Consider the following 22147-nt stretch of genomic DNA (forward strand, 5'->3'; position numbering starts at 1 on the left):
CTGTTGCAAAAAAAGCCACACTCTTCGTTCAGATATAAAAGCTATTTAAATTAACATTGGTTTTCAGGCAATGCAAAGGGCAATTATTATAATCCCAGCACTGCATAGACATGTTTATAGGCCTAAATATTATTTGTCTTGGCAAGGTTGTGTAACTGAAATCTGATAAAAGTGGTATTATTGTTGTACTTTCAGTTCCCAAGGTAATATTTATAAAGGAATGCCACAAATAGAAATATTTATGAGGGACTTATTACATCAGAAACTAGGATAGTGCTAAAAATAATAATGAAATTTCTTTTACAAGAAAACATAGCTGCTCTTTCTCCCAGTCTGTATCAGTCACATCTAAAGCCTCTATTAGCATCTGTCATAGAGAACAAGAAGGTTATGTTCCCACAACCCCACCTGTTCATTAAAGGGACACTATAGTCACCAGACCCACTACAGCTGAAGGTAGTGGTTCTGGTGTCTATACCCTGTCCCTGCACGCTTTACGATGTAAATGCTACCTTTTCAGTGTTTACATTTGTGCCTAGTGGCAGATCCTTAGACGGCCACTAGCGGTGCTTCCTGTGTCAGTGTTGCACAGTGTGCAGAACAGGTTATCCATGTCTCCACAATCTGCATGGAGGTGCACTGATTCAATAAATCTCTATGAGGAGATGCTGATTGGCGCAACGCTGCGTTTTTCGGCGCATGCGCAATAGCCTCCCAATGCTTTCCTATGGGAAGGTGTTAAATTTGCTGAGATCATCAAGACTTAAACAGCGATACAGGCACTATAGTGTCAGGAAGACATGTTTATATTCCTGACACTATAGTGTTCCTTCAAATGAAAAAATAAATAAAAAGTTAACCTCTTGCTGTGCCACATTAAATTCATTTTAATGTGCAGCTGCGCTTTGGCAACACCAGGGCCATTTTAGACTCTCTGTAACGCTCTGTGCACCGCATTAATAACCATATATAATTTGAAATATGGAAGGACATACTGTTCATAAAGAGGTATGTCTGGTTGGGAAGGACTATTATGTTTTGCTTTTGGCGCAAGCGTGCGGCATTTTGTGGAGGAAGCAAGGCTTCTCTTGGGCAGTTTCTTGCTTGGATGTACATTTGCCCTAGGCCTTGCCCAAAAGCACACAATTTAGATTCACCCAGAAGCCTTTTTTCGCTCTTGAGGACTCCGCGGTATCTTCTTTGCTTTGGGTTCATTGACCTGTTGTGAATGCTCAAAGATGGTTTGTGCCGTGGTCTCTCTTTTGTTGCCTATATAAAAAACAAAAAACAAAAACACAAACAAAGAAAGAAAACATTAATTCTGTCTAATAACTAAACTGTAAATAACAGATTTACGTGTATACAATGTGGAGGAAGAGAGAGGGTATCTCAGTGGCGCAAATCATATTATGATTATACATGACAGCAGGCACACCTGAGAAGGGGATGCAAGCCTTGGGTTGCAAGCAGCACTTGTCATCAGCCACCCAGGTTACAGATATGGACCAGGATAACTGCACATATTTTCAAAAAAGCAGTTTATGGAAAGTCAAGAATGTTGTGCTTTTTGTTACTTTATTTTACCAACATAGAATAGATTACTGTGAAGACATTGTTTGCAAGGCTTCATTTTCCTCACTCAATAGTTTCATGTGTTTTATGCACCAAACTGTGACCAGTAACATGCTTGCAAAATTCATCACAAGTAAAAATATTTTAAAAAAATAACAGATTTAGACACAAATTGGACTAAATCTACACCAGGAGTATCTCGGAATGACTTTTGTCAGCATTCTATTATACTGAAACCTTCAGAGACATGTATTCCACTATTAAAAACCTTTACAATACAAATAAGATTGTGTCACAAGGCGTTTGTGTGAAATCTTCTAACTAATGTGGTTAATGGTGATTGCATAGCCAGAGCCCACGTAAATGGAGAAATATATAAGGAGTAACGTGAACCCTCTACAAAGGATGTCCCAAGCGAAGAAAGGCAGGCTTTGGGTGCAGGGGAATCCCTGGTATTTGTCAAATGCTTGATAATGGAAGGATCTCACCCACAAGGTTTTAAACCATAAACAATGCAGTAATCTGTAGCGGTCATGGTGCTTGAAATGTCCCTTTAAACAGATTTGCTATATTTTAAAGGAATCATCACCAAGGAGATCGAGCTCTTTCTGTCCACATTTCCCACGCACCATTTTTAGAGACATTCGAGCAATACGACAAAAGCATCAAATACCTGGTGGTTTCCGTCTGAGAGAAATCCTCACTAAATCACTCCCGAGACGGTTTGCAAAACGATTCACTCTTTGGTCATAAAACCAATCTCCTGTTGACTTTTTAAGTTCCCTTTAAAAAAAAAAAAAAAAAAAAAAAAAAAATTACAAAAAAAATAAACACTTGTATGTGGTCCGTACATGAATAAAGTATCACAAAATTCCGGGTGAGATACCACATGTTCTGGGTGTATAGTGAGACAATGTGAAGTGACAACTTTATTTAGACTTGTGCTGACAAACAATTAGCAGGTAATAGCTTATTCTACCACTGTGAAAAGAGCATGGTGACAAAAGACTTTGTTGAGCAGCCACTTCCTGAATTGTAGATAAGGAAGTAAAGTTTCATGATCAAGCACGGAGCCCTTACTATGCAGGGAGACATGTACGAATGATCGATTCAACAAACACCTTGAATGAATATAAAAATGTATGTAGACAAAAATAAAATAAAAAATAGATTTTTCCATTTTTAAATAATGACCGAGAAAAATCTTCTAGTAAGTATATAAAACAATATTATATATAAATATAATATTCGTAACGGGTAGGTTCACTCAAAGATTAAAACCAATTGGACACGGTTATATACACAAGAACTCACGCTTCTTTTAAGCAGACATTGCACTTCCAGCCTCCGCTGGCAGAATCCATTCGGCAGTCTTTACAAACCAGGTGGTTGCAGCTCCGACAAACATTGGCCCTGGGGACAGCTCGGGCCACGTTCTGCTGACAGCGGCCACAGGTCCGATCACTATAGCGCTGGCTCCCCCTTTTTGCCCCTTTTCTACGTATATCTTGAAGTTCAACCTTCAAGCGCCTTTTAGAAAGGAAAAACAAAAAGTTACAATTTTTAGAGCTCTAATGTTTGAACATGAGAAACACCTAAACCTCTTTAAAATTGGGTCTAATTTAGGGTTATAGAGACAACAAGGGCATTAATGTGAAGGAAAAAAGAACAGGCAGAAATTATTTGATTTGTTAAGTGAATAACTCATCATTTAATCATTAAAAAAAAAAAAAAAAAACACGGTATGAAAGCACTGTTGGCATACGAAAATCAGCCTTACCTAATTCGTCTCTCTTCTGCTTTTCGGAGTTCCTCATCTCTCTGAAGTACCTGCAAAATTAGGTCTCTCTCACTGTCTGACAAAAAAGAGAGGTTGACGATTTCGGTGCTTTGGGTCATGGTCACTTCACAAAGTCACAACTTGCCACACGCATGTGAAAAAAAAAAACTCTAAAAAGAAAAAAAAAAAAAAAGAGAATGTTGAAAACATTAACGTTTAGAAAAAATAAAAATAATGGAGATGAAAATAACATATGATCATTCATATTCAACATATTCAAAGGTAAAGCGTCATTAAAGGCACCAAAACCAGTCCATCTTAAAGGAATACAAATCTGTATTCCTAATACTATAGTGTACCTCTGCAACCCGCCTCTGTGGCAATAAAAAGGTTAAAAACACTTATAAAAACTCACCTTATTCCAGAGCGTTTGTTCCTCTCCCGATGTCAGCAACGAGGGTGAACCTAATGTTCTTGCACGGTGAGTCCATTAGGCCTTTCCCATAGAAAAGCACTCAATAATCATTTTCTATGGGGGATTTGAAGCCTCTGGACATCCTCATGCACAGTGTGATGACGCCCAGCGTTGTTTCTTGGAGTTAAACACAGTGATACAGCAGGAAGCACCTCTAGTGGCTGTCTGGGAGACAACCACTAGAGGCAACCTAACACTGCAATGTAAACATTGCAGTGTTTCTAAAACTGCAATGTTTTACATTGAAGGGTTATAGGAACAGGACAGTGGCCCCACACCTCTTCAATGAGATGAAGTGGTCTGGTTGCCTATACTGTCCCTTTAAGGTAGTGGTTCTGAGACATACAGCATGTCCCTAGAGCAGGATTAAAGCTTCCACTGGCCTTGGGAGGTCACCAGCTTGGATCTCACACCTTTATTCCTCGCATAGGGATGTTAATGGGGTAAATAAAATTCATAGTTTCGGGGCCCCTGTCTAACCCCTGGCAATCTCCTAGAGTCGCATTATTGTTAATCCTGCTTTGACTGTTCAAGACCGATTTTCCCATTAGGTGCTTGACCAGTGGGGTATGTGATTTCAGCACTTCTAATGTGCCTTTTTGAGCTTAAGTGGGCTGGTGGTTTGGGACAAGTTCCAGGATCATTGGCCAGTGTCCTCTATAGCTCACTCAGCCTTAAATGACCACTATAGTGTCAGGAAAACAAACCAGTTTTCCTGACACTATATAATCCTTAAATCCCCCCCTCCCCCCCCCCACCCTCAGGGGGCCCCCCTCCCGCTGGGCTGATGGGGTTAAAACCCCATCAGCTACTTACCTTTATCCAACGCCGGGCTCCCTCGGCAATGGTGACTTCTCCTCCCACTCTGACGTCAACTCCTGAGTGGAGCCGAATGCGCATGCGGCGGCCAGAGCCACGCATTGCAAACTCCCATAGGAAAGCATTTCTCAATGATTTCCTATGGACGTTCTGCGCATAGGCGTGCGCACGGGGTGTGCCGGGTGTGCCTGGGCACACCCTAATCCCCGTGGCACGCCTATGTATTGAGTCCTGCAGGAACAGCGTTCCTGCACTTTTATTTGAGCAGGAACGCTGTTCCTGCAGGCACTCAGCTCCCCCTTCCTCACCCTATGTTCCCCCTGTCATTGGGGTCGGTCAAGCGCCGGTCTCCACTCAGCCGCGGCGAGGGAGCCGTGTGCTCTCTGCTTCCTCTCGCCGCGCGCTGTTTGCTGATGCTGGGAGCCGGAATATGACGTCATATTCCGGCTCCCAGCTACAACAGACAGCCCGCGCGGCGAGAGGGAGCAGAGAGCACACAGCTCTCTCACCGCGGCTGAGTGGAGACCGGCGCTTGACCGACCCACTGGACCCCAGGGACAAGTCCACGCCAGCACTCCAGGTAGGGAGGCTGGGTGGACTTTTTTAATTAAAAAATAATAATTTGTATGTATGTGTCTGTGAGTGATTGTGTCTGTGAATGTATGTATGTGTGTGTGTGTCTGTGTGTATGTGTCTGTGAGTGAGTGTGTCTGTGAATGTATATGTGTGTCTGTGTCTGTGAGTGATTGTGTCTGTGAATGTATGTATGAGTGTGTGTGTCTGTGTATGTGTCTGTGAGTGATTGTGTCTGTGAATGTATGTGAGTGTGTGTGTCTGTGTATGTGTCTGTGAGTGATTGTGTCTGTGAATGTATGTATGTGTGTGTGTCTGTGTGTATGTTTCTGTGAGTGATTGTGTCTGGGAATGTATGTATGTGTGTGTGTGTCTGTGTGTATATGTCTGTGAGTGAGTGTGTCTGTGAATGTGTGTGTGTCTGTGTGTATGTGAGTGAGTGTGTCTGAATGTATGTATGTGTGTCTGTAAATGTGTCTGTGAATGTAGGTGTGTGTCTGAGAGTGTATGTGTCTGAATGTGTGTGTGTGTATGGGTGTGTGGGTGTCTGTGAATGTGTGTGTGTGCACGCGTATATATGTGTGTCTGTGTATGTGTCAGTCTGTGTGTGCACGCATATATATATATATATATATATATATATATATATATACACACACACACACACACACACACACACACACACGCACACACACGTGTATATTATTTTTTTGGGGAGGTGGGAAAAGAGTTCCCACACTTTATTCCCCAGGACTTCACCGGAGATCTCCGGATCTCCCCTGTCGGCTCACGCAGAGTCGGCGCTATCTGAGTGCCGGCTCTGCTCTAAGCCTCCAGGGGCTGGCGGGGAGATCAAAGATCTACCTCACCAGCCCACAGCAACATGGAGGGAGGCAGTAGAGGACCCGGGGAGCTCTAGACAGCAGCTCCGCCAGGTTCCTCTCACGAGATCTGAGCATTGCCACGGCAACATTCAGATCTCGTGAGAGTTAACTCTAGCCCCGCAGGCTAGAGTTCACTCTCCACTGGACCACCAGGGATGGCACATGGCAGCAAGGATCCCCCCTCCCTATATAAGGTAGGGAGGGGGGATATTTACTAATCTGCCCCCACCTCCACAATCCCTCCAAACATACAGCCTGCACGCTCACACACACAGTACACTAACCGCACCCTCACAAACACACAACACCCTCACACACAGCACACTAACAGCACCCTCACAAACACACACAAACAGCACCCTCACAAATACACGACACCCACACACATCACACAAACGGCACCATCACACGCACACATCACACAAACAGCACCCTCACACACACAGCACCATCACACAGCACAGTAACAGGACCCTAACAAACACACACACAAACACCCTCACCCACATAGCACACTACCAGCACCCTCAAACCACCCTCACACAGCACACGAGCAGCACACACATACACAGCAGTGTATGTGTGTGTGTGTATATGTGTGTATGTATGTATATATATATATATATATATATATATATATATATATAAATATATATTACATATATACACATGCGCCGTGTGTTTGTGCTTTAGGGTGCACACCCTAATGCAATAGGCTGCGCACGCCTATGGTTCTGCGTGCTCAATGCGATTTTCACATTGAGCGTCAGGGAAGTGCCTCTAGCGGCTGTCAGGAAGACAGAGGCTGGATTAACCCTGCAATGGAAACATTTACAGCTGCAGGGTTAAAACCTGGGGGACCTGGCACCCAGACCACTTCATTGAGCTGAAGTGGTCTGGGTGACTATTGTGGTCCTTTAGCAGAGGAGCTGCAGCAACAGTTATAGAAAGTGTAAAAAACTCAGTGCTGTCCCAGCTCCTCCAGGGTCTCTGTCTGTGAGGCTGGACAGGAATAGGAAGAGATCACTTCCCATCTACACACTCACACAGTAAACACTTGCTGTAGGAGCAGGGGAAGAGCTTAGTGATGCACACTGTATAACCTCTCCTGCAGCTCTATTGCCAATCTGACTGGCCAACAGAGGACATAGGAGAGTGAGTAATTTGTAAATAACTATTCAAACCCCACAAGGCCTAAAAATCCCCTTTCCCTAACCCCGAATTTAACCCCTCTAAAAAACCTAAACACATTACTTATTCCCAAATTGAAACACTCAAAGCCTAAACCTGAAAATGAACCATTTAACTTTAATCCTATGTTTAACTAAACAGCTCATGTAAATGAATACTCAATTTAATCCACCTGTAGTCCTAAACTCAACAATCCTAAACTACATTATGTATATATTGGACCCCACTCTAAACCTAAACTCAGAAATCATAAACAGTCCCTGCATGTCTAAAAAAAAAATAATGTAAAAAAAATACTAAAATAAAGTTTAAATTACAAATGAAATGTGTAGCCTGATTAAAAGGTAGTAAAGGATATGTTTTAAATAAATATGACACAGAATAAAAAAAAAACCAATATGACAATGTGAATATTGTGTATGTAGGGAGGAGTGTGTGAACTATTAATCTGCGGTATAAAAGTCACAAAATGACAATAAAATACACACATAATAGTTACACACTGAGGACACTGAAACACACACTCACTGATTTGACACACATTCACGGACACACACTCTTACTGATTTGCCGCCCATCCCATGTGTTCCCTATTAAGGGTTAATAAGTATATAGGGGTGTATATAATATATAAAAATACCCCTCTCTGTCTCATTAGAGATATCTTTGCCAGAAGCTCAAGGAAGCAGGCTGAAGGGTTAGTGTTAGGACCCGCTTAGGGGGGTCTGCCTTGACGTTGGCAGGCGGGCATTCCCTCCAATGGCCATTGGAGCAGCTAAATGACCTCCATTTGTCTAAATATACATAGGGATTAAGGAGAGAGCGCAGGTAACTTTTTCTTTTCTTTGGTTTTTACAACACATTCTCTCACACACTCATAAATTATTACCTCCCCCTCCCCCCTTCTGAACAAAGCAGGTTTAGTTAGAGTAGGCCTGCCGTCTAGGTAAGCACGTGCCCTCTCGGTCTTAATGCACAGCGGTCTGCTTCCTGGGGGCCCTAAGTGGCCAGCCAGCCAGCTTTCGGCGTACCCCCTGCTTGTGGTGCAGAACCTATGCTCTAAACATCCTATGTAATCGAACTCTCATGCTAATCCTTTTCTAACCTTACACCCCCCTTTACCATAACCACTTCTTCAATATCTTTAACCCTTCATGTATTTACACACCTGCATACACTCACTATACTCACAGATTCAAACAATACAGTACAAGCAGCAATACGCACATCCATACATATGCAGTTGTTTAAACATTAAAACAAATATATGTTTTTAGGCTTGCAGTGTCCAGTTAATATATCCATTATATTTAATTTACCTACCTTTTTTGAGTTGGGGAGCCAGGTGCTCCCTCGAATTTCATGCCTACAGGCCCCTGATATGTAAATCTAGCCCTGCAGGCTAAAACCACCTTTGCCGTCATTCCGACATTAACTAGATGAACTTCCTGGATTTGGTCCAGCAAAGATTGGGGTGGGGGGGGAGGGGGTGGGTATGTTTATCTTTTTTTATGCAAATTCTTACATTAACAATTTTTTTCCAGTAAGACTAATATGACATTCTATTTCCATTCCCCACAGGTCACATATTGGTGAAAATCCTTGAAAACAGTATTCTGGCAAGTTCTTTTATTTCTTTTATTTTAAATTTCCTAATTTTTGATGCTTGGATATGCATTTTAAAAAAGCAAATCATCATTGTAATGTCAGGAAAATAACAAAATACCCCTCAACCCACTCGCATATATACACATTCTTCTACATTGCAGATTTGTAATATGGCACTCAAGGGGTTAATACGAGCTCGTACAACAAACATGGAAAAGCCGTTCTTTGTTCTTATTTGCATGGAAAATGTCAATGTAACAAGTAGTTATTCCCAGGAGATGTACAATAAGCTTTAGAGTGGACATCAAACACGTAATTTCTTACCCCTCTTTACAAGGGTGTATCTGTGTCTAGCGACACAAAATCCTGAAAATCCAGAGTCTTAGCTATACACCTACTACACAGTGTGCAGTTTTGCTTTGAGGATGCAATATGTATAGATTCTTGTATGGTTATAGGAAAATTTGAGCCACTTACCACACCCCCTCCCCTACCAAGATAGCATGCATCAGACCACAAACATTTGTACAACATATGCACTACATACCACACTATATACACAATATGTAATAAAAATACAATTATTTGTGCACAGAAATTTACATTTAAAAATGTAGGCCATGTTTCAAATTTGACTTTGACTGGGGACAATTGTGGGACACTAGGGAACTAAAGAGGGACAATAAGGAACTATAGTGGGACAGGAATCCAAAACATCATTGTCAGACTGTTGGGAGGCATATGTATGTATTCTATAATGTAAGGACTTGTGAGTGCAGGGGTGTACTTTTAATATTGTACAATGGATGAGTACAGGGATATATTTTTGTATCGAGAATGCCAGTGTCATTTTTTGTGTGGTTTCAGTGTGTATTGTGAATATAAAAGCAGGATCTTCTTTATATTGTGTCAGTGTGAACTCACGTTTGTACAGACATAGCATTATTGTAAAGAAATATATATTATCTGTGTAGTGGCACTGCGTGCAAGTGGATTGCTAGAGTGTGTGAATGCATGGGTGCCTCTGCAATGTCCGTGTGCATGGGTGTATTGGTGTGGAGTCTCAGACCATGGAGAAAGAGCAAATCCTGACATTATAAAGTACAGAAACTGTACGTGTTTTAATGGAGAAAATAACTAATGCATTGCAGACATTTTATGAGGATTCTGTTCCGTGCAGAAGGCAAAGTATATAAAAACACAGTACAAAAGTCATAGGCGCTATATAACCAATAACGTGATTGTGATTGCCATAAATACTGTTACAAGAGTAATGGGTGGGTCCAACTCATAAAGGGGTGTCGTCACAACCCCCAGCCAGCACGAACATGCAGGGAGTGCTGCTGAAACACTCACTGCATGGTCCTAGTGCCCGCTGCAATAGAGCAATATGCAATTTCTTTTTTAGATTTCCGATTATTTGACTCAAGACTACAAGAATCGTAATACATACAGTTCTGAGACGACTTCAGAGGAATACTTCAATAAACTCTTCCATTTACTCAACTGGATAGTATGTATGGGACTTATGTGTTCAAGTTAAGGTAAAACTCAAAAATACATAATGGAAAGTGCTTACAAATGTTTGATAGAACAAATGGTTATCATCCCAGCAACCACAACAGCTCACATTTAGGCATTTATTAAAGGGGAATTAGCTCAAATGGTAGAGCGCTCGCTTAGCATGTGAGAGGTAGCGGGATCGATGCCCGCATTCTCCAGATTTTTTTTTTTTTATGCCTTTACATTTTCTGAATTTCAGATTTTTAATTACAGAAAAAATAGGTAACGTTACTCTGCAGAAATTTTTCCTGCGGTCAAGAGAGCGGTCTATGTTTGTCAAGTCTTAATGCTTTTGCGTTGCCTTGTACCATGTAGCATGCATATGCTGCAGGAGATAAAGTGTCAAATGAAAGCATTTTTGCTTTGGGGTCATGCTTTTGTTGAATTGCATTCCTTTATGCGGTGTGTGCATGTTACATATTGCAGTATTGCTGCAGAGGTAAGTTAAAAGCAATTGCAAGACAGAAACAGGCGTTATTCTAGGGAAACTGTGCTACACTTTAATGAACATTCTATTAATTTCCATGGTGATTGCCAATAATTTCACACGGTCTCAGAATAGGATTTGTCTTTCCCCCTAATAAACTCCTCACCATAATGCCCCATCTGCACAGAAATTACATTTTTTTTACATGCACCAAGTTGTTTCTCAAAAGTGCAGTACAGACAAGCGCCATATTAGTTATTTGGAACTCCAGCAGGGTGCTGTAGTGGTTATGGTGCCCTCCCCAACGTAAGGAATCAAACCATTTAAGAACAGTTTGACTGGGGTCTGCCTGGAGCCTCTTGCAGCCTCCACCCCAGCCTAGAGAGAGCTGTCGGAGTTAAACCTGGCACTTGAAGGTCTTAACTCATTGGCTGAGAGAGATCAAAATAGTTTTTTTTCTTTACAGGAATGTGTATTTTCTTCTTTATAATTTCCCATTTAGTTAACTCAAGACTGAAACAATCTGACTGCTTACAGTTCTGAGATGACTTCAGAGTAATAATTTCACAGTAGAAAAGGTTCATTTTGTCAGTTTACTGAACTGGATAGTATGTATGGGACTGCGGTAAGTGATTTATTTAGTTCATTGTATAACACTACATTGTAGCAAAAACTTGCAAAACCTTATAGGGAAGACAATGCTTAAACATAACTTTACTTAAGGGACTCTATAAGCACCAAGACCATGTCATCTCAATAACGCTGTCTGGGGGCAGTGCCCCGCCCCCTTAAGCCTGTAATGTAAAACAGTCAATTGAGGCGCTTCTTGCTGTTTCATGGTTAAAGGCCATAAAACAATGCTGGACATCCTCACACTGTACAAGAAGCCATAGGGGCTATCTGACAGCACGTACAATAGCACACATATAAACTTTCATATCAAGGGGAATTAGCTCAAATGGTAGAGCGCTCGCTTAGCATGTGAGAGGTAGCGGGATCGATGCCCGCATTCTCCAGACTTTTTTTTTTCTCTCTCCCATTTTTACATTTCATGGTTTTGTTCAGAGAAAAAAATACATATTTATTACGAGCAACAAATATCACAACATTCTACCTATTTCTTAAGGAATATTATACTCCATCAGAATACTTAAAAACGTGGGTGAGACCTTGAGCTTCATACACTAAACTGAAATGAAAACCACATTGCAAAAAATGCAGGCCAGAAAAGTCATGCTGTTATTATAACAGAGTTGGAAAATGTTCCCAAATCAGCACATTTTAACCAGAAGTTTGCAATTTTATATTCCGTGTGCTACAATTCAGTGTTTGGTGAATGATCCTCATTGTGTGAGGCCTGAATGGTAACAGATGGCTACTCTGTATGTCCCATGCTGAGGCGAAGCCCTGATTGTTCTTCCTAGAATTCATTATAATCCTGTTAGAGAACTGATAATAGGCCCTACTGACAGTGTGCTGGCAATTTGCTCCATATTACAAACAAGGTTAAAAAATGCTTCCTTATCAGAATGAATGAACGAACAAATAAATAAATAAATAAATAAATAAAGACAGGATTTGTAAAAATAAATAAAAATAAATACAATTAAAATAAATAAATAAAAATAAGGGTCTAGATTCTTAAAGGACCATTATAGTGCCAGGAAAACATACTTGTTTTCCTGGCTCTATAGGGTCCTTGGGTCCCCCTCACCCTCCCCCTCCTGCCGAGCTCTAGGGTGAGGAAGAGGTTAAATTCCTACCTTTTTCCAGCGCTGGGCTCCCTCGGTGCTGTGGAATCATCTCCTTCTGTCGTCATCGGCTGAATGCGCATGTGCGGCAAGAGCCGCGTGCATTCAGCCAGTCTCATAGAAAAAAAATTCTCAATGCTTTCCTATGGACGCCGGCGTCTTCTCACTGTGAAAATCACAGTGAGAAGCGCGGAAGCGCCTCTAGCGGCTGTCAATAAGACAGCCACTAGAGGCTGGATTAACCCATTTGTAAACATAGCAGTTTCTATGAAACTGCTATGTTTACAGCAGGCAGGGTTAATCCTAGATGGCACCCAGCCCACTTCATTGAGCTGAAGTGGTCTGGGTGCCTTTAGTGGTCCTTTAAGAAAGAACAAAGCTTAAATGCTTTTAAAACTAATCTGCTGCCTTTAACCCCTTAAGGACACATGACGTGTGTGACACGTCATGATTCCCTTTTATTCCAGAAGTTTGGTCATTAAGGGGTTAAAGGCAACACAACAAGCGCCATAACCAATACAGCTCGCTGTAATAGTTGCCCAATATAGCTAGGAGGTCCTGGGGTCCGCTGCGTGCCACTCCTTATCTCCACTACTGACGACGGAGAGCCAGAAGCTGCTAAGCCAGAATTGCCATTAGCTCTTGTGAGCCAAGCAGGCTAGCTCACCAGCTGAGATCTGAGCGATGCAGGGTTTAATCCAGACACTGAGACATCAGCTCTCAGTCTGAAATAGTGGAAACTAAAAAAAACTAAGAAGGAGAGCAAAAGGCTAGGTCAGAAATAGATAAGTCTGGAGACTTACTGACCTAAGCCCAGGGCCGGACTGGCCCACCGGGATACCGGGAAATTTCCCGGTGGGCCGTGGGCACCTGGGGCCGGGGAGACATGTGGATGTCCTGCGGCCGCATGGAGAGATTGGATGGCGGCCGCAGGGGAAGCTCTCCTTGCGGCCGCAGGGGAAGCTCTTCTGGCGGCCGCAGGGGGAGCAGGCTGTTCTGTCTCTGCTCCCCCTCCCTCGCGCGCTAGAAAGAGACCGGCACCGGAATATGACGTCATATTCCGGCCCCGGTCTCATTAAGCTGCGCGCGAGGGAGGGGGAGCAGAGACAGAACAGCCTGCTGCTCCCCCAGCGGCCGCCAGAAGAGCTTCCCCTGCGGCCGCCAGAAGAGCTTCAGGAAGGCTGGCTGGGCTGGAAGGTGAGCACAGGAGGGGAGGAGTGGGGGGGGGGGGGAAGTAACAAAGGTCACAGGAAGGGGAGGGTGGGGGGTAACAAAGAGCACAGGAGGGGAGGGGGGGTAACAAAGAGCACAGGAGGGGGGGTAACAAAGAGCACAGGAGGGGAGGGGGGGTAACAAAGAGCACAGGAGGGGAGGGGGGGTAACAAAGGGCACAGGAGGGGAGGGGGGGTAACAAATGGCACAGGAGGGGAGGGGGCTAAGAGGTCACAGGAAGGGGAGGGTGGGGGGTAACAAATGGCACAGGAGTGGAGGGGGCTAAGAGGTCACAGGAAGGGGGGGGTTACAAAGGGCACAGGAGGGGAGGGGGCTAAGAGGTCACAGGAAGGGGAGGGTGGGGGGTAACAAAGGGCACAGGAGGGGAGGGGGCTAACAAAGGGCACAGGAGGGGAGGGGGCTAACAAAGGGCACAGGAGGGGAGGGGGCTAAGAGGTCACAGGAAGGGGAGGGGGGGTAACAAATGGCACAGGAGGGGAGGGGGCTAAGAGGTCACAGGAAGGGGGGGTAACAAAGGGCACAGGAGGGGAGGGGGCTAAGAGGTCACAGGAAGGGGGGGTAACAAAGGGCACAGGAGGGGAGGGGGCTAAGAGGTCACAGGAAGGGGAGGGGGGGTAACAAATGGCACAGGAGGGGAGGGGGCTAAGAGGTCACAGGAAGGTGAGGGGGGGTAACAAAGGGCAAAGGAGGGGTGGGGGCTAAGAGGTCACAGGAAGGGGAGGGGGGGTAACAAAGGGCACAGGAGGGGAGGGGGGGTAACAAAGGGCACAGGAGGGGAGGGGGCTAAGAGGTCACAGGAAGGGGAGAGGGGCCAAAAGATGAGCACCAAAGGGGCTGAAGAAGGTACAAGTCGGAAGGGGGGCTAAAGAGGGCACGGGATGGTGCTAAAGAGGGCACAGGAAGGGAGGTGGCCAAAGAGGGCACGGGAGGGGGCTAAAGAGGGCACAGGAAGGGAGGGTGCTACATAAGGGCACAGGAGGGGAAGGGGCTAAAAAGCACAGAGGGGGCAAAAGAGGGCACAGAAGGGGAGGGGCACCTATCAGTCTGCCCACCCACCCACACAGGTAGCAACAAGTATGTATGTCAGTGGGAGTGTGTCTGTCTGTGTCATGCTGTGTGTGTGTCTGTGTCATGCTGTGTGTGTGTGTCTGTGTCATGCTGTGTGTGTGTGTCTGTGTCATGCTGTGTGTGTCATGCTGTGTGTGTGTGTGTGTGTGTGTCTCTGTGTCACTGTGTGTCTGTATCATGGTGTGTGTGTGTGTGTGTGTGTATGTCTGTCATGGTGTGTGTGTGTCAGTCGTAGTGTCTGTGTTTGTAAAAATAGTGTTTTACTCACTTTTTTTTTCCAACGTCATGCTGGTCTCTGCCTCTATGACTGAGATCATCAAGCTTGATGATCTCAGCCAATCCGCACTGACACAGGAAGCGCCTTTAGTGACCGTCTGAGTGTCTGTCACTAGAGGTGTCACTAGGAAGCAATGTAAACACTGCCTTTTCTCTGAAAAGTCAGTGTTTACATTCAAAAGCCTGCAGGGACAGGCTATAGACACCAGAACCACTACATTAAGCTGTGTGTGTGTGTGCGCCTACTAGTGAGTTTGCTTGCTTGCATGTGTGTGTGTGTCTGCTAGTGAGTGAGCTTGTATTTTTATGTCAATGAGCTTATGTATATTAGTGAAATTGTTTGTCTATGAGGCTGTGTATCAATGAGCGTGTGTGTGTCAGTGAGATTGTCTGTGTCTGCATGTGAGTATGCTTACTGTATAATTAAATGTTTTACTCTGAAAGGACCAATATATTATATTAGAAAAAGATTATATATATATATATATATATATATATATATAATAACTCAATCATCTGGGGTGGCAAGACATAGCCTTACATATTACATGCGACAATATATGGCGCAATGACTTATGGGGCTGGCATAGACTTTTTTTCCCAGGGCTGCTTTGTATCCCCAGTCCGGCCCTGCCTAAGCCTTATGGGTATTGGATCAAAACCTGTAAACTAGTAAAGATTAAAATATATATGAAGTAGTCTCAAATGTCCAGAGAACCAAATGGTAATCAAGTTAGCATATCCCCAACTCCCATCACCCAGTGCCAAAGTAGCATCAAGTCCCCTTCCCCCTAACGCTAGTAGTTTAGCCAAAACTAACTAATAGCTACATATCCAAACATGATAGAGTGAGTTAAAATGTATAGCGAGGTGGCTAATCCGGGAGAATAACTAGCTGCAGAATCATCCCCTGTCAACCCCTGCCACCCTCTGCTCTAAATATCCCGACGCGCGTTTCGCTGAGTACCGGCTCTTCCAAGGGAATATTATTTTAATCCCTCATTCCCTCCCTTTTCATAGCTAGAGTGCATGCATGCAATTGAAAAGTCTTCTCTATGAGAAGCATTTGATTTAACCGTGTAAGGGCAGGGATGACATCAGACGGAGGAGTAGAGCATGGCGCTGGTGTTATTGCCCAACGCTGGATTTCAGGTAAATACTATTCTTCAGGTTTTAACCCCTTAAGGACACATGACATGTGTGACATGTCATGATTCCTTTTTATTCCAGAAGTTTGGTCCTTAAGGGGTTAAAGAGGGGGGGACCTACTTACTTACCTATTACGGAATTTAAAATAAAATGTGTTCTATAAAGAGTTAGAGTAACCCTTCAACATTTAAAGGTTAGTGATGACATGGCAGAAGAACGTTAATGCCAAACAGTGCTTCTGATTAGAATTAAGGATTAGCCCTGCTCCACCTAAACTGCATGGTTGGTAAAGGGAGGCTCCTTAGCAAATCAGCACCACCTGGAGCCAGAGATTGCTTACTATGTTCAGTGACCTCTCCTCTACGGTAAGCAGTGCGTTGCCGAAGTAAACACTTACATAAGATTTTATTCATAGCAACACAGTACAAGGTTTTCTGAAATAAAAGCGGCCTTCATTTGACACAGAACCCATCTTAAAGCTGCAGCAATACTAGTGCTTATGTATTTCCCCAAATGCTAAATTTTCCTGAATTAAATCCGAATGGCAATACGGAGGAAAAAATACCCAAGCTGTGACTATGACGGAGTTGGAGTATTTTCCCAGATCAGCTCTTTTTTCCCCATTCAGACCTAAGTCAGAGCAGGATTAATCATTAAGCAGCCGCCTAGGGCCCAGGCTATAGATTAGGTTAATGGCCCTAGAATAACGTGGTTCCATTCATCATTCTTATGTAAGAAATAAAGGGCTGGGCCCAAACTAGTACCTGCCTATGGCTTTCTTGGATTGTTTTTCGCGAATAGTGATGGGATTTCAGTATAGCAAGGGCATCCTTAATCATGCCCACTGTTTGTAGTGGCAACATTTATCTGCTTAAAAATGTACCCTGCTGGCTTCAGAAACTAACAGTTATTTACTAAAGCTAAAGTGCGACACCAGGAAACCATGTCAGGACTGGACCTGAAAATCAGGACTGTTCTGCAGAGATCGGGACAGTTGGGAGGCATGCAGTATGTAGCATGCAATGCTGCATGGGTTAAGGTATAATGCAAGCTTTGTGCTTTTAGGTTATCTTCTTATTCATTTGATTTTTAGACTTGTGAACAGTTTATTTATCTTTTCCATTTTTTTTAAATTAATTATTTTTTTTTTAAATCAGGTGGTTCGTCCAAATCAAATGCCTTTTAATCCACGTTCAAATGAATTGATCCGTCTGGGATTTACCTGTGGAGTCTTGTTCATGGACTTGATTTAATTTACTTGACATGTCTGCCTGAGTCTGAGAAGGCAGACAGTCATAAAACTGCTGAGAATTACAAGATATAAAAGCACAACCAAACCTATTTAGCTACCGAGCTGTGCAAAAATAGCAGTGACACCTCCTCTTCAAATAATAAAGATAAGGTTAGCTTTTAGCACCACTAGGCATCACCTGAACCATTCCATTTTAATATGCTTAGGGGCAATACATGGCATTTTTACACTGTAGCATCTTTATGGAGTTTACATCCTGCACGTGGAAAATGTATTTATTAATTTAAGGATCCATCTCAAAATATCGACCATGTTAGTTATTTGGAACTCCAACAGCACACTGTATTGATCATGGTGCCATGAGAACCCTGGTACTCTTCAATTATGATTTGACTTCTCACATGAAATCTGTTTGGCACCACTCCCCACCTCTTCTGCAGCCTACAAAGAGCCAGAGGTTCTCGGTCTGAGCCAAGTCTGGCGGTGCAGGTCTTAGCTCATAGACTGAGAGTCATCAGGTGACACTCTTAGCAAATGAACTAGCCCCACATAGCATGGCATGGCTTAGCTCAGGTGAGCTAACAAAGCTACTGGTTTCTGTTGGATGTAGTGAAGGCATTGAGATGCACCAGGTGGGCTCCAGGTATGAAGTCAAAATGTTCCAAAACTGTTTGACTATTGACAAAGGGTTTAGGATGCCTGGTCAGTCCTTGCAGCATAACCATTACAACGTGCTTTAGTGATTATAATGCTTGCAGTATTCCTTTCAGTCTACATACAATCTACAAGGCAACACGTTTCATGTAAATAAATAATATATATTTATCGATCACAAACCAAAAATTTTATGGTGGGGGAAAAAGAGATTGTAACCCTATAGAGCAAGCGCAGCTTAGTGGAATGGGGCCTGACAGAGCTAGGAGGCAAACATAGGGGGAAGGCCCCCTGGGATTGGGAGTTGGAATGTTAAGGGGTTGGCCCTTTATAATAAGCAGCCATTTTAGGATAAGCCACTTTTAATTTGCTTACCTGGCCTAATTTGTCCCTCCTTCCCATATAAAAGAGTAAGGAGTGTTAGCTCCCGTTTGGTCACAGCGGCGGGGCTAGAGAAAGAAAAGTTAGGGGACCAAAAGGCTCTGGGTTAGTTTAAATAGAATAGGCTGCTGGTTAAGTTTGGTTCAACTGTTCATTATGAACTTTGGTAGGTTTTGAGCTCAGTGGTGGCTCAGAACCTGGTGGGTGGTAGGGGTATCCAGGTATCAGTGGCAGATCCAGAGCCTGGTCTCGGGAGGGGCACTTGTAGATTATTTAAAGAAATAATCCAGACACAATAACCACTACAGCTCAGTGTAGTGGTTATGGTGTCAATAGTGCTGGGGCCCCCTCCCAGAGTAAGTAGTCAAACTGTTTAAGAACAGTTTGACAACATGCTGGGAAATGGGGCTGTAGTAGGGCATATGAGTAGAGGTGTGTGTGAGTGGTGCAATGTGTAAGGGGTGCAGTGTGTGTGTGAGGGACAGTGTGTGTGTGTGTGAAGGTTGCAGTGTGTGAGTGAGGGCGGCTGTATATGTCAGGGGTGCAGTGTATGTGTGGGTCAGTATTTGTGTGTGGCATTTGCAGTGTGTGTCTTCGAGCACTACAAGTCATCTGGAGACTATTAGTCTCATGAAAGTGATGCTTTTTGGCGTGACCATCAGGCTAATAAGCTCCTTTTTCAGGCAGCATTACTGCTCCTTTCTCGGTCCTCTATAGTGATCTCAGAAATGTTACCCATTAAATACTGGGACATAGTATATAGTTCGCTAGAGAACAATTACTGATCTATTTGGGGAAGACAAAATATGAGGAGAACCTCAACTGTCCCGCCATGAAAAAATATATCTTAATTTGCAGATTACATTTGACAGCTGACAACTCTATGGTTAAAAAATGCTGTTGGGGTGGGGCCTGACTGTCATGGAGGGAAGACGTACCTCGCTGTAGCTCTCTCCTGATCTGAGCTAAGACTGCTACAATAGGCACATTGGAATCACAAGAACCTGCACAAACTGACCCTAAATGACCCACTCCACACGGTAAACCGGTAATGCGGCCCGTGAACGGAAGACAGACGGCAGGCTATACCCGCGAAAACATGCAGCCGGGTGCGCACTGGACGGGAGCGGCGGCCGAGCTCTCAGCCTGGAGCAGCCCGAGAGCCCATTGTTACGAACGGGTACCCAACATTTCCCCCCCACCCCCGGACCGGTGGGGGTCATCCCGGTCCACCACTCGGAGCCTCCCCACTTAGGGCAAAAACAAGCAAGGAACATGTCAGAGGGCCGTGGGAATGACCCAAGATGGCGGAGACCCGCGAGCGGACATGAGGCACAACAAGCCCCTCTATCAGGCCTGGACCAGATATGTGCAAACTTCTGGCTTAGACTTGAGCACAGGCTGAGGCAGGGGAATCCGCTACCACCCACCTCAAGCCACGTGTACCATGCCACCCACCGCCCGAACCGCAACGACTAACAGCACCCCTGGGGAGGCTCAAAAACACAAGAAATTGGCGGAGACTCAAACAGACAACCAACCCAAACAAGGCGGCAAAACGACGAGCACCAACAAACCGCAACACGGGCTGCAAGCCACAGGCACCCCCTGCTATGAAGACTGTACCACAGCCTACTGACTCACCCCAACGACACCCATCACACCCACAGGCTCACCCCACGGACACTCGATGACATGGGAATCCGTGGCAGGGACCGACACAACCACAACGAGGCATCGGTTGAAGACTCCAGAGCACACTGCATACCTGGGTGACCGACCACAGTATGTTACACCGGGCCGGGACACCGAGAAAACGCATCTTCCTGCCGGCAAGCACAAAGATGGACTTACACCCTAAAGTAACGCTCACTGCCTGAACACTTTTAGTTGCTAGAGCCCATTATTCAGGTGCCTAATTTACTATTATTGCGTAGCCTCTATTCTACTAAGCTATACTAGACAGCTCTAGGGCTATTCTAATTGCTTTAGATATACAGGCATGTCAAGCCACCTACCCTACCTACGTCATGTTAGAGAGAGAGGGGGGCGTGGCTTGCTCAGAGTTTGGTCTTTAGGCGCGAACTTTCAAACACACGCCCCTCCTTTCATTGGTCCAAGAGTGGTATAAAGAAACCTCTGGTGTCAGAGGACACCTGTATAGCCTCGGAAGAAGGCGCGTTTAGCAGCGCCGAAACACGTGTTAGGCAACAGGCAGTTAGGACAGATAGACGCTCGTGCTCCTACGTTATCTCTACAGTTAGTTAGACAGAATTAGATTTAGATCTCTAAGCTCTAGCAAGTGGGAACTGTGCTTTACTTGGGGATTTATTTTGGGGTATGAGGGATGGTCTAGGTTGGTTACTCTCTTTACATCCTTCCCCCTCTCTTAACAGGTACCCATATCTTTCTTGCTAAAGTTAGTTGCAGCTCTCTATAATTGATTTTCAGCTATACATTTTACTTTGCACTAGCTAACTCCTACGAGCGGCAGCAACTCTATACTAGATCTTCATCTATACAATACAATCTGTACCAATAATCTCTCTACTTTAAACTGTGTAGCTATTTTATCAGTATCTTTACAAGATGTTTGCTTATCACTTTTTTCCTGTTGTGTAATGTTTGTTACACTTTGCTACTCTGTTAGACCTTACAAGTCTTTATTAAGAGATTTACAGGTACTGTCATTTACCATTTATTATTATAGATGGGAACTTTTCTTAATAGCTACCAGTAGACTGTGGCAACGATTTAAGCACCTATTTGGGATTTATCATTATTTGAAGACTCCTTCTGTTCTTATTATAAGACATCTTCAAGATTTATCCACATCCCAATCATGAGCTAATATTCGCTCTCTCCATACTCAGTTATTATTTTATATTCTTGTTTTCTTTATTTTGAGGATTTTTATCTTAGTGTTATTAAAAGTTAAGTTTTATATATTTATATACATATCCACTAGGGAGCGTCCAACTCCTCTCAGACCAACTAGGTCTGTTCCTCTTTATCCTGTTTTATTATCTTCTACTTTTCTTAACACGAGACCTGCCTAGTTCATTAGACATACCTATGTAACTAATATAACCTTTAAAAAAATGTGCAAGTTCTCAGAGCCACTGCTCTACATGTCTATGTTTCCATATTATTCTACGCTGTTGTGGCGCATGACTATGTTTTGTACTCACCTGCACAACAAAAATAAAGAATAATAAAAAAAAAAAGTATTGCAAACAGTAACAACAATAATAAAAAAATAAAAAAGGCACGCCTAACTACAACACAGGAATGTTAGAAAACAGACACCCTGGAATTAGGGGAGGAAAGTCATTTTACTTAACGGAGGTGGAAGTGTATTTGTAATTTATAGAGACATTAATGGCCAGGTATGAGCCCCATGTACGAATACATTACAAAGATAATGCATTTGAAAACAAAACAAAAAAGTTTCACTTCCATTTCTTATTTTGGTGCAGATCCCTAGTGTA

General features: G+C 43.6%; 1 protein-coding gene across 2 annotated transcripts in view; it reads right to left on the reverse strand.

Annotated features, from left to right (window-relative positions):
- The window catches only part of SYTL4 (synaptotagmin like 4), a 59409-nt gene that overhangs the window by 17606 nt on the left and 19656 nt on the right, over positions 1-22147 (reverse strand). For both annotated transcript variants that reach the window (XM_063431888.1, XM_063431889.1), the window contains exons 2-5: positions 3353-3520; positions 2887-3102; positions 2246-2355; positions 1158-1269 (exon numbers count right to left, since the gene is read on the reverse strand). In XM_063431888.1, the coding sequence (XP_063287958.1) occupies positions 1158-1269; positions 2246-2355; positions 2887-3102; positions 3353-3471 (557 nt within the window). In that variant the 5' untranslated portion in view covers positions 3472-3520. The remainder of the gene's footprint in view (positions 1-1157; positions 1270-2245; positions 2356-2886; positions 3103-3352; positions 3521-22147) is intronic.

This window comes from Pelobates fuscus, chromosome 9 (assembly GCF_036172605.1).
Source record: "Pelobates fuscus isolate aPelFus1 chromosome 9, aPelFus1.pri, whole genome shotgun sequence".
NCBI lineage: Eukaryota > Metazoa > Chordata > Amphibia > Anura > Pelobatidae > Pelobates > Pelobates fuscus.